Genomic DNA, 17,057 nt, shown 5'->3' with positions numbered 1-17,057 from the left:
CCCTCCCTTCTCTCAGGTCACCAGCACCCTCGGAACCCAGAGGCCCGCGCTCTGAAGGTGATCACCCTGGAGAGGAAGGCGATGGCCCCTGCGAGGACTATGGCCGGCACCCGCCTCGTCCCGGCCCGCATCCCTGCCGTCGCCTTGTGGCTTCTGTGCTCGCTCGGCCTCCAGGGCACCCAGGCCGGGCCGCCGCCCGCGCCCCCGGGGCTGCCCTCGGGAGCCGACTGCCTGAACCTCTTTACCGCCGGGGTGCCTGCCTTCGTGCTGGACACCAATGCCTCGGTCAGCAACGGAGCCACCTTCCTAGAGTCCCCCAGCGTGCGCCGGGGCTGGGACTGTGTGCGCGCCTGCTGCACCACCCAGAACTGCAACTTAGCGCTGGTGGAGCTGCAGCCCGACCGCGGGGAGGACGCCATCGCCGCCTGCTTCCTCATCAACTGCCTCTACGAACAGAACTTCGTGTGCAAGTTCGCGCCCAGGGAGGGCTTCATCAACTACCTCACGAGGGAAGTATACCGCTCCTACCGCCAGCTGCAGACCCAGGGCTTTGGAGGTGAGGAGGGTGTCAGGATGAGTTTGGAGAGACTCGGAAAAGGGACTGGTTGTGGGGTCCTAGGGGAGGCGAACATCAGAGAGGAGTTAAGGAGAGTCCACTTCTTTTTTCTTTGCCTTTTTTTCTTTCTTTTTTCTTTTCTTTTTTTTTTTCTAAGGTGGAGTCTCGCTCTTGTCACCCAGGCTGGAGTGCAATGGCATGATCTCTGGTTGCTCACTGCAGCCTCTGTCTCCCGTGTTCAAGTGATTCTCCTGTCTCAGCCTCCCGAGTAGCTAGAACTACAGGCACCAGCCACCAGGCCCGGCTAATTTTTTTTTTTTTTTTGTAGAGCAGGGGTTTCACCATGTTGGCCAGGCTGGTCTTGAACTCCTGACCTCAGGTGATCCACCCACCTTGGCCTCCCAAAGTGCTGGGATTACTTCTACCCAAAGTCCTCCTTAGAAGTAGGCAGTACAAACAGTAAACAAATGAAAGGGGACACGAGTAGGGAGGGCAGGGCCCAGGCTCTGTCTCCTGAACTCAGGATATTCAGAGGTGATGGGCTGGTGCTCACAGGGAGGCCTTTGGCTCTGGGCTGTGTGTACTGGAGGGGAGAGGCAGTCCCCAGGACTCCTGACCTATGGCACTGATAGGCTGATTGAAGGAGTGAGCTGTCTGGATGGTCTGGTGACTAGAAAGGCACCTTGGCCAAGCACTGGTCTGGGTACACTGATGCCCTGTCAGGTGAGCCTGGCCATAGACTCCTCCACTGGCTGGACTTGGGACTTCTTAGCATCTCTCTACGCCCTAGGAATAGATTGGCCTTTTGGTGGTCCAGGAAGACTGCCAGATCTGAGACTAGAAAACAAGCCCAGTCTGCAGTTGATCCAAAGGGAGAGGAGTGATGTTGTAGGCACAGAAGCCTAGAGGCTCTGGGGTAGGGGATGAGGAGGGTTGTGGGGTGAGTCAGCCTGTTGGTATGTATACCTAGTAGGGAAGGGATGTCAGCTGTCCAGGCAGGTGTGTGTGCTTGTGCATGAGCCAGACAGGGCTCTCCCTGCTTAGAATCTGGTAGCCCAAGCCTTGTTTACTTCCATGGATAAAGGCAAAGTGAAGGCCAGGGCTCCTCCTCTTTCTTCCCGGGGCTGAACTGTCTGCTGGGATCAGGGCCAGTCCAGAGCCTTGGTTCCCCATTCTCTCTACCTGGGGTTCTGGCCAGGTGGGACTCCAGGGCAGGGGAGGGTCACCTCTCATAAGCTCCGTGAGCACTTTACAGCTTACTGATTGCTGTGCCACACATCCTCTCACTCAGGCCTCATCACAACAACTTCCAAAAAGGGTGCTACTAGCAGTCATCCCATTTTTTAGATTAGGAAACTGAGACTCCCATGTTAAAGAATTTGCCCAGGGTAACACTGCCCATAAATGGTAGGCCTGGGATTCACCACAGGGGAGACCTCCAAAAGTCCCATGCTGTTTTTCTTTTTTCTTTTTTTGAAATAATAAATAACCCGTGCTGTTTTTCACACAAGACCATCTCTCTGGTAAAAACCTAGCATTCTGACCCAACATAGCCCAGTGGATAACAGAGCCGGAGACTGGGGAGTTCGGGGGCCAAAACTGGACTGGGGCCACATCTGGGCGTGGTCTCCATTCTGGAAAGTGGAGAAAGGGCTTTCCTCCGCAGCCTTTTCCTGGGCTAGTCACTCTGCCAGGCTAAGAGTCCTCTTTTCTCCCTATCCTTCCAGTGCTCTCCTGGGTCTCTGAGGAGAGGTGACATGGGGATTCCTGGGGATGGGAGGGGGACATATCTGAGGGCCAGGCTGGGCCACCAAGTCCCACTGGACCAGGGCTGCAGCCTGTTCCACAAGGAAGTAGCAGGAAGTGTAGGTGGTGATGACTCTTATTGACCTGAGTTGCTCCTGCCCTTCCTGCTCCACAGAGGCCCCATGGGAGTCCCTCTCCAGGGCCAGAGTGTGAAATTCTGGAGTCTGGTCAGGGAGCTGAGCTGGACTGTGGCCCCATGGTCTTGAGACCAGCCATCCTTATCTGGAAACCCCCGGGACCTGCCTGTTTGCCACAAGAGAGGGTGGAGTGGGGATTTCCTGGTACATTGAGGGAGGCAGGTAGGGCTTGGACTGAGTATGAGCTCCAGGCCATTCTAGGCCATTCTTAAGAGTACTGCAGTGCTTTGGGAAGTGGGAAAAGCTGTGTGTGTGTCAAGGGGTTTATTCTTAGCTGGGTCCAGTTAGAGAGGTTGGAGGTGGGTAATGACAGGGTAGAGTCATTAAGGGCTAGGGAGGATGAGGCAGGTTGGGTGGGTCACGGGCACTGAGAGCTTCCAAACCTTTGATTCTCCTATTACATAGATAAATGCTCCCCAGAATGCGTTTGTTTGTTCCTCTTTCTGCCTGTGGCCAGGCCAGGCCAGTAGATTCCTGCAGCTGGAGGCCGAGCAGCTTGCACTTCCTCCTCTCCCCTTCTCTTCCCCCACCTCTCCTCCTCCCTAGTCCTACGAAGTGGCTGAGAAGGTGGAGTCTGCACTTCCCTGAGGTCCTGAGACCTGGTAACTAACTGGGGGAGGGGCTGGTTTTATTGCTACTCTAGCCCTTTGCTCTCTTGGGGGTGGGAAGAAGGGAGTGGTAAGGCAAGGTACCTGCTCCTTGGTCCTGGGGGCTGGGGCTTGGAGAGGACTGAGTTGTGTGGGGGTGAGATTCAGCCTCTGATTCAGCTCAAAGTCTGATGCATCACTCTGCATGCTACTTCCACTCTGGGGGCCTAGTGGGGCTAGCCTGTCTGTCTGCTAGACAGACTGCTAAGTAGTCTGTCTTCTTTCTACAAAATGCAAGGATGGAGGACTGGGCTCCTCCCAGCTCACTACTCCCTTGGCATGTGCTCTCAGGGTACTCTCCTGCTTGTCAACCAAGCCCCTGGGCGGGGAGGTTGCCTCCAGACAGCCACTTTTCGTTCCTGCTCATTCCTGTCTTATTTCCCCTAATCCCTGGAACCCAGTTCTCTTTCTATTATTTTTGTAGGCCTCTGAAGCATTCAACATGTTTCTTCCTGAAATCTCTCCCTTCCCATCCCTTTTGCTGTCATTGTGCATCCTGGTCTTCTCAGCCCCAGGACCACCTTCTGTGAGTCCCCATTGGCTCTGCTTTCTCTGCCTCACCAAAGAGGAATCCCTGTGACTCAGCCTCCTACCAGCTTATCTCTTTACCTTCCTATGTTCTTATCTCTTTACCTTCTCTTCTTTTCTTTGCATTCACTCTAACACTTGAAAAAACTCTCTAGAGAGCCTCTGTGGAGGGTAGTTGGGCAATATCTATCGAACCTAAATGCACACAGCCCTGAACACAATTCCACTTGTAGGAATTCATCTTGCAGCTGTACCTATACACGGATAAAATAGCTTACCAGCTAGTTAGTCCCTGTAGTATTGTTTATAATAACGAAGAATTGGAAACAATCGCATTGTCTGTCAACACATCCTATAATTGAATACTGTGATGTTGTTTTCGTAATAATAATAAACCCTAAGGCAGCATGGTTTAGTTCTTAGGACAGAAAGAAAGAAAATCTAAATCAGGAAACTGGTAGGGAGTGGTTAAATAAATTATAAATTGTGATACATTTATACAATGAATATGATACAGCAACAACAAAAGGAAACTCTTCATGTGTTGCTAGGGAACGATTTCCAATATATATGGGCAAAACAAGATGAAGAACTCACATGCCTGCAAATTCAAATACTGTCTCTTGATATTCTGTCTCTCACATACACACACACACACACACACACGTATAAATGGATACCTTTGGGGTAATAAACCTGATAGAGAAGGTTCCTTCTTAAGGAGAAGAGGTAACTTAATTTTCACTATTGGTTTTTGCTTTTCTGATTTTTTTTTTTTTTGAAATGGGGTCTCACTCTGTCAGCCAGGCTGGAATTCAGTGGTGTAACCACAGCTCGCTGTAGCCTCGACCTCATAGGCTCAAGCAATCCTCCCAGCCTCATCTTCCTGAATAGCTAAGTAGCCACCACACCTAGCTAATTTTTTATTTTGTAAATATGAGGTCTCACTATGTTGCCTAGGCTAGTCTCAAACTCCTTGGCTCAAGCCATCCTTCTGCTCAAGCTTCCCAAAGTGCTGGGATTACAGGTATGAGCCACCACACCCAGCCACCTTTTGAATTTTATATCATACATGTATTACCTAAACTAGAAAAGCAAAATTTAAAAACCCAAGATTATAAAAGCAATTAAAATCACACCTCTGAGCGGGTGGATAACCTATAGAATTACGTTTTGAAGAAAGCATTCGCTGTGGAGCATTCGCTTGGTTCAAATCCCAGCTCTGCCTTTAGAAACTGAATGACTCTGGGCAAGCCATTTAATCTTTCTGGTGTCAACTTTCTCATCTGAAAAGAGGTGAGAATGTAGGTGTGGCAGGCTGGTTATAAAGGTACATGATGGACTCCAGGGGACAATAAACTTTTTCTGTAAAGATCTAAATAGAAAATTATTAGGCTTTGTGGGCCGTACAGTCCTACTTGTGACTACTCAGCTCTGCTGTTGTTACATGAAAGCAGCCATACACAACGTGTAATGGGCAAGGCTGTGTTCCAATCGATGGACACAAATTTGAATTTCATGTGCTTTTCACATGTCATAAAAAAGGATTCTCCTTTTGTTTTTTCATCCATTCCAAAATATAAGAGATAGTGGGCTGGATTTGGCCTGCAGGCTAGTGCCAACCCCGGGTATGGCTGATGCAGGTGGAGTCCCTAGCATGCTGCCCAGCATATACTCAGCCAGCGCCTCTCTTTCCAAGCCATGCCTATCCCTCATTGTCTGCTGGTTCTGGGTGGCTTGCTTTCTCCCAAATTTAACTTCGCTGTGACTTAACCCATATGTTCCCTCTAAATCCGGTTTCCCTTCTGCCTGTGTCCTGGCTTTTTCTTCCCAGTTCCCAGAGACTGGAAGGGGAGAAGCCAGAAGCATCAGCCCAGCGTTGTTTCTCACATCCTTGTCTCCATTCCCTTGACTGCTCTGGCATTCGGGCCACTCCTGTTCTATCCGCCCTGGACCACTGTATTGGTCTACTTGCCAGCCTCCTCGTGCCACAGAATACTTCCAAACGGATGGGAAAACAGCTGCCGCCCAGAGCTCAGGAGTGTCCCTGCTGTCCAAGCCTTTGGCCCCTCCCTTTGAACTCCTGGACCTCTGTCATGTATCTAAGAGGTCAATGTCTGGTGCAGCTGTGGCCTCCAGGACTCTGTGCCACTGCTCACGGCCAGTGTCTGTCCCCTTTCTGTACTACCAGTTGTTTAATATTTGAATGTTACTCCTGCTGTGTCCAAACACCCTGGCCTGGCATCCAGGGTGCTTTCAGGTCAACTCAAACCCAGCTGTTCTCCTTACTGTCCACCGAACTGGCCTTGCAAATTCCTAACTCCTTGCTTTGCTTTGGTTTCTCATGAGTTCTACCATTTTCTTTTCTTTTTTTTTTTTTTAGATGGAGCCTCGCTCTGTCACCAGGCTGGAGTGCAGTGGCACGATCTCATCTCACTACAGCCTCCGCCTCCTGGGTTCAAGTAATTCTCCTGCCTCAGTCTCCTGAGTAGCTAGGATTACAGGCACGTGCCACCATGCCCGGCTAATTTTTTGTATTTTTAGTAGAGAGAGGGTTTCACCGTGTTAGCCAGGATGGTCTTGATCTCCTGATCTTGTGTCTGCATGCCTTGGCTGCCCAAAGTGCTGGGATTATAGGCATGAGCCACCTTGCTCAGCTGTGTTCTGCCATTTTCAACAACACCCTACATTCTCCCAACAACCAAACAAGAACAAAAACGAAAAAAACAAAAAATCCTTTCTCCCTCCTCCAGAAAGCCTTCCCTTATCCTCTTAGCCTGCCGTGGCCTCCTTTCTCTGAATGTCCACTGCCTTGTTTTGTCCACATGTTGCTTCATGTCGTGGGGTCTTATCTGCCCAACTGGACTAATCCCCTGAAGGGCAATGTATTAATTTCTTAGAGCTGCTGTAACAAATGACTACAGGCCGGGCGCGGTGGCTCAAGCCTGTAATCCCAGCACTTTGGGAGGCCGAGATAGGCGGATCACGAGGTCAGGAGATCGAGACCATCCTGGCTAACACAATGAAACCCCGTCTCTACTAAAAATACAAAAAAAATTAGCCGGGCGAGGTGGCGGGTGCCTGTAGTCCCAGCTACTCGGGAGGCTGAGGCAGGAGAATGGCGTAAACCCGGGAGGCGGAGCTTGCAGTGAGCCGAGATAGCGCCACTGCACTCCAGCCTGGGCGACAGAGCGAGACTCCGTCTCAAAAAAAAAAAAAAAAACAAAACAAAAAAAAAACAAATGACTACAAACTGGTTGACTTAAAACAACAGAAATTTGCTGGGCGCAGTGGCTCACGCCTGTAATCCCAGAACTTTGGGAGGCTGAGGCGGGTGGAACACGAGGTCAGGAGATCGAAACCATCCTGGCTAACACGGTGAAACCCCATCTCTACTAAAAATACAAAAACAAAAAAAATTAGCCAGGTGTGGTGGTGGGTGCCTATAGTCCCAGCTACTTGGGAGGCTGAGGCAGGAGAATGGCGTGAACCCAGGAGGTGGAGCTTGCAGTGAGCCCAGATTGCATCACTGCACTCCAGCCTGGGCAACAGAGCGAGACTCCGTCTCAAAAAACAAAAAACAAAAACAAACAGAAAATAGCAACAGAAATTTGGCCAGGTGCAGTGGCTCCTGCCTGTAATCCCAGCACTTTGAGAGGTTGAAGCAGAAGGATCACTTGGGGTCAGGAGTTCAAGATCAGCCAGGCCAATGTGGTGAAACCCCATCTCTACTAAAAATACAAAAATTAGCAGGGCATGTTGGTGCACACCTGTAATCCCAGCTACTCGGGAGGCTGAGGCAGGAGAATTGCTTGAACTCTGGAGGCGGAGGTTGCAGTGAGCCAAAATTGTGCTACTGTACTCCAGCCTGGATGAGAGTGAGACTCCATCTCAAAAAAAAAAAAAAATTATTCTCGCACAGTTCTGGGGGCCAGAAGCCCCAAGTCAAGGTGTCAGCAGGGCTGCGCTCCCTCCAAAGACCCTAGGGGAGAATCCTTCCTTGTCTTTTCCAGCTTCTGGCGGCCCCAGGCATACCTTGGCTGTGGCTGCATCACTCTAGTCTCTGCCTCTGTCTCCGCGTGGCGTTCTCTTCCTTCGCTCTGTCTTCTCTTCTGTTTCTTATGAGGATACTTTGTCATTGGATTTGGGGCCTCACCAGCTCATCCAGGATGATCTCATCTGGAGATCCTAATCACTTCTGCAAAGACCCTCTTCCCACATCAGACCACGGTTACGGTCCCAGGGGTTAGATGTGAACATATCTTGGAGGGGCCGCCATTCAGCCCCTACAGGTAGCGATCCTGCACTGTGCTTGTCACCCTCCCTGATCCCTGACCCTGAGGTGGGGAAGCCTCAGACACAGGCACTGTCAAGTCAAGGAAGGGCGTGGCTCCTGGGACCCCTTGTAACTGGAAGCCGAGTGTGTCTGAGGTGTTTCTATTGTAGAAAATAGAAACAAGCCCATTCCCTCACGTGTGTGTGTGTGTGTGTGTGTGTGTGTGTGTGTGTGTGTGTGTGTGTTTACTCACTAAGATCAGATGGCAATTTGTTCAGTAATTTGCTTCAGAAAGAGGGTTTTACAGCTGGGTGTGGTGATTGCACCTTTAGTCCCAGCTACTCACGAGGCTGAGGAAGGAGGATTGCTTGAATTTGAGGCTATAATGGCCGTGCTCGAGTCTGTGAATAGTCACTGTGCTCCAGCCTAGGAAACAGAGCAAGACCCCATCTCTCAAAAAAAAAGGAAAGAAAGTGGGTTACAACATAAAAATATCTTCAGTGTACCAAAAACATGCTGTCTCTGAATAGAGATCAAGAAGCTGGTTCTGTTGGGGGCTCCCACCTGCACCCTATGCAGGCTGCAGAGTCCCCGTTTGGTCTAGGTGGGGCCCATACTGTCACCACCCCACTTTGCTCCTAGGAGAAGCCTGGTCCATCTAGTGAGAATTGACCTTATCTCACTTTCTCCCCCCACCAGGGTCTGGAATCCCCAAGACCTGGGCGGGCATAGACTTGAAGGTACAACCCCAGGAACCCCTGGTGCTGAAGGATGTGGAAAACACAGATTGGCGCCTACTGCGGGGTAACACGGATGTCAGGGTAGAGGTGAGACACTGGGCTGACTCTCCGACCCCGCCCTCTGCCTGCCAGCCTTCTGGGAGCCCCTTTCTGGGGCCCTAGGCCAACCAGTGGCCCCGGATGGGATGGGGAGGAGACAGGCTGAAGATGCATTTAATCCAAGTCCCCCCTGGCCTCGCCAGGGGTGTGGGTGTGTGTCTGGCCGAGCCTGGGGCAGCCCAAGGCATCTGCCCAAGCCTGATGGCCACTCCTGTGTGCAGAGGAAAGACCCAAACCAGGTGGAACTGTGGGGACTCAAGGAAGGCACCTACCTGTTCCAGCTGACAGTGACCAGCTCAGACCACCCAGAGGACACGGCCAACGTCACAGTCACTGTGCTGTCCACCAAGCAGACAGAAGGTGAGGGAGGGGTGAGGAGGCAGCACCTGGAGCCCCCGCTCTGCGGATTGGCTGCACGGTCCCCTCATAAGCTCTCCCCCGTAGACTACTGCCTCGCATCCAACAAGGTGGGCCGCTGCCGGGGCTCCTTCCCACGCTGGTACTATGACCCCATGGAGCAGATCTGCAAGAGTTTCGTTTATGGAGGCTGCTTGGGCAACAAGAACAACTACCTTCGGGAAGAAGAGTGCATTCTAGCCTGCCGGGGTGTGCAAGGTGGGCCTTTGAGAGGCAGCTCTGGGGCTCAGGCGACTTTCCCCCAGGGTGAGTGGTCTCTCTTCTGTGGCCAGGGAGGTGGGTGGTGAGAGTTCTCCCTTGCCCACCCCCCCCAAATCATCTTATCCCCACTGGAGCCTGGTCATGCCTCCTCTCATGTCTCTGTTCTCTCTCCCAGGCCCCTCCATGGAAAGGCACCATCCAGGTGGGCTTTACTCCCCTCCCCATCCCCCATCCCCTCCACTTATCCAGCCCATATCATCCCCATGCCCCTGAGCAGCCTGCCTTTGCCCAAGCTGTTCCTCCCCTCAGAGTTTATGGAAGTACCACAAATATCCCTCCCCTTCCAGCCCAGCATCCTCCTGTGAGGATCCACCCAGTCTGCGGGGAGAGGAGTGGGGTCGGTGGAAAGGGAATGGGGGATGTGCTGTGTCTGGGCAGAGAGGCCCAGGTAGAAGATGGACCCTGGGCACTTGTTCTTTGCTTGAGCCTGACCTCCCCTCCACCCGTCCCGCCCCCACCCAGTGTGCTCTGGCACCTGTCAGCCCACCCAGTTCCGCTGCAGCAATGGCTGCTGCATCGACAGTTTCCTGGAGTGTGATGACACCCCCAACTGCCCCGACGCCTCCGACGAGGCCACCTGTGAAAAATGTGAGGCCGGGGAATAGAGGGGGTTGGGCAGCAGACAGGGAGGTCCTGACAGCCTTGCCCTGAACCCCTGGGAGACCCTTGTTGGGGCCGAGCCTCTGACATTTCATCTCTGCAGACACGAGTGGCTTTGACGAGCTCCAGCGCATCCATTTCCCCAGTGACAAAGGTGAGATCCTCCCCAGGTGCCCTGGATCAGGGCAGACTCTGACACTGCCGTCCTCACTATTTCTATGCAGCAGTGCCTGAGGGGCCTGCCGGGTGTACGGGCCTGTGGGCACGAAGAGCCGGGGTGGGCTCCCAGTTCTCCAGATGCTCAGCTTCTTCCCTGGCTGGGTCCTGGGCTCTCTTCTGTGGCTCTGTGTTTTCCAGGCATCAGTCATTCTCCAAACACCTTCATAATTTCAGCCATGCCCACCGCATGTTACTCAGATCTTATTTACTTAATCAGTTACTTTTTTTTTTTTTTTTTGAGATGGAGTCTGGCTCTGTCGCCCAGGCTGGAGTGCAGTGGCCGGATCTCAGCTCACTGCAAGCTCCGCCTCCCGGGTTTATGCCATTCTCCTGCCTCAGCCTCCCGAGTAGCTGGGACTACAGGCGCCCGCCACCTCGCCCGGCTAGTTTTTCGTATTTTTTAGTAGAGACGGGGTTTCACCGTGTTAGCCAGGATGGTCTCGATCTCCTGACCTCGTGATCCGCCCGTCTCGGCCTCCCAAAGTGCTGGGATTACAGGCTTGAGCCACCGCGCCCGGCCAATCAGTTACTTTTTAAATGTAATATATTAAAAAGGAACTTTCACATCACTACCATAAATGGGAAGCCACTATTACTTGCCAAACATTAAAAAACAACAAAAATAAATATAATAAAACAAAAGTTTTAGCTTGCCAGGCGCGGTGACTCACGCCTATAATCCCAGCACTTTGAGAGGCCAAGGCTGGCAGATTGCTTGAGCTCAGGAGTTCAAGACCAGCCTGGGCAACATGGCAAAACCCCATCTCTACAAAAAATAGAAAAATTAGCCGGATGTGGTTATGCGTTCCTGTACTCCCAGCGACTCAGGAGGCTAAGGTAGGAGGATCACTTGAACCTGGGAGATGGAGACCAGTCAGTTGAGATGGCACCACTGCACCTCAGCCTGGGCAACAGAGTGAGACCCTGTCTCAAAATAATAATAATAATAATAATAATAATAATAATAAGCTCTAGCTGGATGCTGTTGCCGGCCAAGGCTCAGACCCTGAGGCCCATCCTCTTTGTTAAGAAATGTAAATCAGCCAGCCGTGGTGGCTTACACCTGGAATCCCAGCTACTAGGGAGGCTGAGGTGGGAGGATCGCTTGGCCTAGGAGTTTGAGGTCAATCTGGGCAACATAGCGAGACCCTGTCTAAAAAAAAGAGGTAAACCACCCAGTGTTGGAAAGACCAACAAAGACCCAGTGTTGGAAAACTGAGACTGTGACCCAGTCAGAAAAGCTGAAAGAAAATTGAAATAACTATGAGTCAGCGTAGTTTACTTTTGTGCCTACAATTATTGTCCAGGCTTTGTCTTCCCTTTTCTGGCACCATTGCAGCTGGGCCAGGTGTTTTGGGGCCTCTCAGGCCCTCCCTGAGCCGTGGTGGGTGGGGAGGTGCTGGGCAGCAGCCACATGGAGCCTAGCAGAAGGTGGCAGGGAGGCCGTGGACTCGCTCACCACAGCCTGCTCCATACCCCCCAGGGCACTGTGTGGATCTGCCAGACACAGGACTCTGCAAGGAGAGCATCCCGCGCTGGTACTACAACCCCTTCAGCGAACACTGTGCCCGCTTTACCTATGGCGGTTGTTATGGCAACAAGAACAACTTTGAGGAAGAGCAGCAGTGCCTCGAGTCTTGTGGCGGCATCTCCAGTGAGCGGGCCAGTGAGAGGGTGGGCATGTACAGGGGGAAGGCTTAGCCAGTGGCCTCCACTCTGTCCCCAGGCCTGTGGGAGTCACCCCTCCATCCTCAGAGTGCCTAGAGTAGGGGTGGGAGAGGATGGCAGTGCGGGGTCTGGGGCACTGGGGAGCAGCCGAGTCTCTGAGCCCTTAGTACTGACTGGTCTCTCCCCTCATCATTCTACAGAGAAGGATGTGTTTGGCCTGCGGCGGGAAAACCCCATTCCCAACACAGGTAAGCCCTGGTCTGTCCTGTAACTGAGGTTGGCATGTAGGTATCAACTCACGGATCAGCTCCATCTGATGGGTTGTGACAGCCCAACCTGTGTTGAGAAGGATGCCAAGGTGGCCTACAGAGACAGAGTACCGTAATCAAATAGGGATGCCTGCCACACATGAGGGAGGGAGTACAGTAAAGTGCGTGCCGATGTCCGTCAGCAGCGTCCCAGGCTTCCCCCAAGCTAACTGCAAGGAATGCAGTTTGAGCTGAGACCTGAGGCCCACCAGAGTTCCTCTGAGCTCCGCACAGAGCTGTTCAGCTGCTCATATGTGGGAGGTCTGAGCCGGGTGCCCATGTCCTTCCACACCTGGCATCCATTTGACTTGGTCCCTTCCATAGAGTGGGGGTGGGTGTCAGAACCAGGCAGGCTATGGGAGCCCCTTATTCTACCCCTTCTTCCCCCAGGCTCTGTGGAGATGGCTGTCGCAGTGTTCCTGGTCATCTGCATTGTGGTGGTGGTATCCATCCTAGCTTACTGCTTCTTCAAGAACCAGAGAAAGGGCTTCCACAGGCACCACCACCACCCACCACCCACCACTGCTAGCTCCACTGTCTCCACTACTGAGGACACGGAGCACCTGGTCTATAACCACACCACCCAGCCCCTCTGAGCCTGGGTCTTGCCGGCTCTCACCTGGCCCTGCTTCCTGCTTGCCAAGGCAGAGGGCTGGGCTGGGAAAAACTTTGGAACCAGACTCTTGCCTGTTTCCCAGGCCCACTGTGCCTCAGAGACCAGGGCTCCAGCCCCTCTTGGAGAAGTCTCAGCTAAGCTCAGATCCTGAGAAAGGGTTTGGAAGGAGCAGAAAACCCTTGGACCAGAAGTACCAGACTAGATGGACCTGCCTGCATAGGAGTTTGGAGGAAGTTGGAGTTTTGTTTCCTCTGTTCAAAGCTGCCTGTCCCTACCCCATGGCGCTAGGAAGAGGCGTGGGGTGGTATCAGACCCTGGAGGCCCCAACCCCGTCCTCCAGAGCTCCTCTTCCACACGGTGCGCCCAGGGCTGGGAGGAAGGACTTCCCTGTGTCGTTTGTGCTGTAAAGAGTTGCTTTTTGTTTATTTAATGCTGTGGCATGGGTGAAGAGGTGGGGAAGGCCTTCCCCTAAGATTGGGCTCCCTGCCCTTGACCAGCCCCAACCTGGCCTGGACCGGCAGACAGAGCCAGGAGAGGCTCAGCTGCATCCCGCAGCCCCCACCCCCAGGGTTCTCCAACATCACAGTCCAGCCCGCCCACAGGGTAATAAAAGTGGTTTGTGGGGTTTCTGGCTCTGTTCTATGGGCCAGGAGGGAGACAGGGTTGCTGGGGGGTGATGGGACCGTCCTGTTCAGCTGGTTCAGGCTTTGGCCACCCTGTTGAGCAGGTTTTCCCATCGTCTCTCTCGAAACTGGCCTGGCCCCTGAGGGTAGAGAGCAGTGCCAGGTTTGACCACCAGAGGGGAGGAGTGAGAGGGCCATGGGAGCCACGAGTGTGAGGAGGCTACAGTGCTGCTGTGCAACATTTCTTCCTGGTGTGATCCTCTCCACAAGCCAGCTGAGCTCTCCATAGTTCTGTTCATTTGGAGGTTGGGGTTAGGGGTGTACAGGCACCGTGGCTCCTACCTCCACCGGTTAGGGCCCAGGTGACTGGCTGCCTCCCTCCCCACAGAAGCCCTGGCTTCTGCGCTGGAGTGCAGCACCTGCTAACCAGGCTCTGAGCTCCTTCCCAGGAGCCTTTAGTGGAGACACTCCACTCCAACCCACACCCCTGCATTTGTTCAAGCTACCTCTTGGTGCCCCCCCCAAAGAAAAAAAAAAAAAACAGCCGGGCGCGGTGGCTCACGCCTGTAATCCCAGCACTTTGGGAAGCCGAGACGGGCGGATCACGAGGTCAGGAGATCGAGACCATCCTGGCTAACACGGTGAAACCCTGTCTTTACTAAAAAATACAAAAAACTAGCCGGGCGAGGTGGCGGGCGCCTGTAGTCCCAGCTACTCGGGAGGCTGAGGCAGGAGAATGGCGTAAACCCGGGAGGCGGAGCTTGCAGTGAGCTGAGATCCGGCCCCTGCACTCCAGCCTGGGCGACAGAGCAAGACTCCGTCTCAAAAAAAACAAAACAAAACAAAACAAAAAAAACAACTTTGAGCTCATTTCCTTGTTTATTCAGTGAATTATATTGAGCTCCTCTGTGCCAGACACTGCCAATCATTAGAAATTTGATACTTCCGAGAGAGGCACAGAGGAAGCACCATTTAAATGCTTTACGCATCTCGAGTTGCTGGCGCTGCACACAACCCTTGTGATGACAATACAATCGTCCCCATTTTACAGGTGAAGAAAGTTCATTGAAGTTGCCTCCCCAAGGCCCTAGAGCTGGGATTGGGGGACTGGATCCCCAGAGTCTAGTCTTACAAAAGAGGTAGCAGGGTTGGGGTGGGGGGTCACTTAAAAGCAAATTTTAAGCAAGTACAACTGCCATGAATATACATATATGAAGTTATACGTGTACAGCTCAATGAGTTTCCGTAATGACACACACCTCTGAGGCAAGCACCCAGATCAAGAAGCAGAACCTTCTTAGCACGCCGGAACAGGCCTTCTTTTGATGGGTAACACCTGGTTTTGCTCAGCCTGGACCACCTCCCCATTTTGCACACCTCAGCCTAATCTCAAAACCTTGCCACAGAACGCCAGGCGGTGGACACTCCCTGCCTCACACCCCTGCGTCTGCTAACACCACCCTGAGCCAGAGCACCTCTTGTTTCCTTTACTATCTGTCTTCCTGCCAGGTTGTGAGCTCCCAGAGCTGCAGATGGCATCCGGTTATGTTTGGGTTCTCGGCACCCCATGCTTCCTCTGTGACCTTGGTAAATGGTAGTTTAGTAAATGTTGAGTAAGTGGCAGGGGGGGGCTCATCCCCATTGTTCCATTTCATAGGGCACAGTGTTTTCCCTTCTAACCCCCTACTCTGACACTCATCCATCCTTCGAGGCTCAAAATGGACTTGATCCCTACTGCGAACAACCCCCATTATCAGTTGGTTCTCAGACTCTACCCTAGTATCTAGAACAGAGATCAACACAGAACAAATAACTTAATAAGGGTTTGTTGGCCTGAAGTGAACACCCTCTCAGGGAGGGATAGACATCAAGTGAGAGGATGCCAGGCAAAGTGCCGCCCCCAGTAACAGCTGCTTGCATGTGCAGAGGGAGGTGGGAGCTCTTGGGGGTCACTAGGGGGCGCTGTGACTATGACTGGATGCCATCTTCTTCCTGCAAGGATGTGAGGGCTCAGCCTCAGGCAGGTGACAGGAGTGGAGTAATGAACGCCGAGACACAGCTCCTGCTCTCCTGGTGCTCACACTCTGGCGTGCAGGCCACAGGATTGCAGATACGGTGACAAAACAATCTGTTCCCCAAACTTCTCCTTATCCCTGAGACCACCCCAGCCATCCTCTGCTCTGTGCCCACCCACATGACTCAGAACTTTGATCCCTACCTCCATGCCCTGAACAGGCAGTTTCCTCTACTTCAGAAGTCCCCACAGCCCTGGAAAGCTCCTACTTTATCCTGTGCTCCAGCTCACAAAGCTTTCTCTGGCTCTCCAGCCAAAGTTCATTGCTGCCCTCTCCACGCACTCCTGCTCTACATGGCTCTGCTGCATGCATAAGCCCAAGCTAGTGTGTGTCCCCCTTTATCTAGACAAGACTCCTCAGGGCACTGGCCAGGTCTTAGTTATCCTAGCATCTCCCAAACTGGGCCCTGCTTCTGGGTACCAGGTATCTGAAAAATGACTGCTGGAACAAAACAGAGGCCGGTCAAGAGGAGGAGATTAAGGTTAATAAGTGGCTTCGTGGAGAAAGTCTAACATCAGGCGAGTGACCCTGGGCGGTGGCTCACGCCTGTATTTCCAGCACTTTGGGAGGCCGAGGCAGGTGGATCATTTGAGGTCAGGAGTTCGAGACCAGCCTGGCCAACATGGTGAAACCCTGTCTCTACTAAAAATACAAAAATTCGCTGGGTGTGGTGGCACACACCTGTAATCCCAGCTACTTGGGAGGTTGAGGCAGGAGAATCGCTTGAACCCGGGAAGTGGAGGTTGTAGTGAACCAAGATGGCACCACTGCACTCCAGCCCAGGTGACAGAGTGAGACTCCATCTTAAAAAAACAAAATAAAATAAAAAATAAAAACTAGGTGAACAGGGGTCTCCAAGAGATTCTTGCACACGTATGTACACAGCATTATTCACAATAGCTAAAACATGGAATCAACCTAAGTGCCTATCAACAGATGAATGGATAAGCAAAATGGAGTGCACACAATCTACATGGTGGAATACTATTCAGCCTTAAAAAGGACGTTCTAAGATACGCTACAATACAGATGAACCTTGAGGAAACCTATATTATGCTAAGTGAAATAAGCCAGTCACAAAAAGACAATATGATTCCACTCATCTGAAATTCTTAGAGTAGTCAAAATCATAGAGACAGTAGAATGATGGTTGCGGGGGAAAGGGAAATAGAGAATTATTGCTTAATGGGTACGGAATTTCAGTTTTGTAAAAGGAAAAGGCTCAGGAGATGGATGGTGGTGATTGTTGCACAACAATGTCAATGTACTTAGTGCCACTAAACCATATACTTTAAAACGGTTAAGATAGTAAATTTTACATTATATGTATTTTACCACAGTAAAAAAAGATTGGGAAAAAAATGAGATGAGCAGATGGGTGTGGGTGTTCCATGCATACAAAATCACACTGAGCAAAAGCTGGGCAGTGGAGATCCTGGGTTTTGTATGGGATCCACAAGCTGCTCAGTTTGGAAGCAGGG

General features: G+C 52.1%; 1 protein-coding gene across 4 annotated transcripts; it reads left to right on the top strand.

Moving 5' to 3' along the window:
* The first annotated feature begins 81 nt into the window (after positions 1-81).
* LOC105492090 (serine peptidase inhibitor, Kunitz type 1) lies at positions 82-13,503 on the top strand. Of its 4 annotated transcripts, none has more exons than XM_011758995.2 (10): positions 82-556; positions 8,650-8,777; positions 9,011-9,149; positions 9,234-9,404; positions 9,583-9,609; positions 9,930-10,055; positions 10,171-10,221; positions 11,770-11,940; positions 12,155-12,202; positions 12,653-13,503. In XM_011758995.2, exons 1-10 carry the CDS (start codon positions 82-84, stop codon positions 12,856-12,858), a joined length of 1,542 nt encoding a protein of 513 aa, XP_011757297.2. In that variant the 3' UTR covers positions 12,859-13,503. The 4 variants fall into 4 exon arrangements, with proteins under 4 accessions (XP_011757297.2, XP_011757282.2, XP_011757312.2 ...); XM_011758980.2 differs by having other exon boundaries at positions 9,234-9,452; XM_011759010.2 differs by lacking the exon at positions 9,930-10,055.
* The last annotated feature ends 3,554 nt before the right edge of the window (positions 13,504-17,057 follow it).

Source organism: Macaca nemestrina, chromosome 7, assembly GCF_043159975.1.
Source record: "Macaca nemestrina isolate mMacNem1 chromosome 7, mMacNem.hap1, whole genome shotgun sequence".
Classification (NCBI taxonomy): domain Eukaryota; kingdom Metazoa; phylum Chordata; class Mammalia; order Primates; family Cercopithecidae; genus Macaca; species Macaca nemestrina.
The sequence above is the reverse complement of the archived record's forward strand: the minus strand, read 5'-3'. Positions and strand labels throughout refer to the sequence as shown.

Excerpts from the sequence above, each read along its gene's own strand:
- LOC105492090 (XM_011758980.2), top strand. The coding sequence starts at position 82 with ATGGCCCCTGCGAGGACTATGGCCGGCACCCGCCTCGTCCCGGCCCGC. Across the intron at positions 9,453-9,582 it reads TCAGGCGACTTTCCCCCAGG|GCCCCTCCATGGAAAGGCAC; the intron begins GTGAGTGGTCTC and ends TCTCTCTCCCAG. Across the intron at positions 10,222-11,769 it reads CCATTTCCCCAGTGACAAAG|GGCACTGTGTGGATCTGCCA; the intron begins GTGAGATCCTCC and ends CATACCCCCCAG.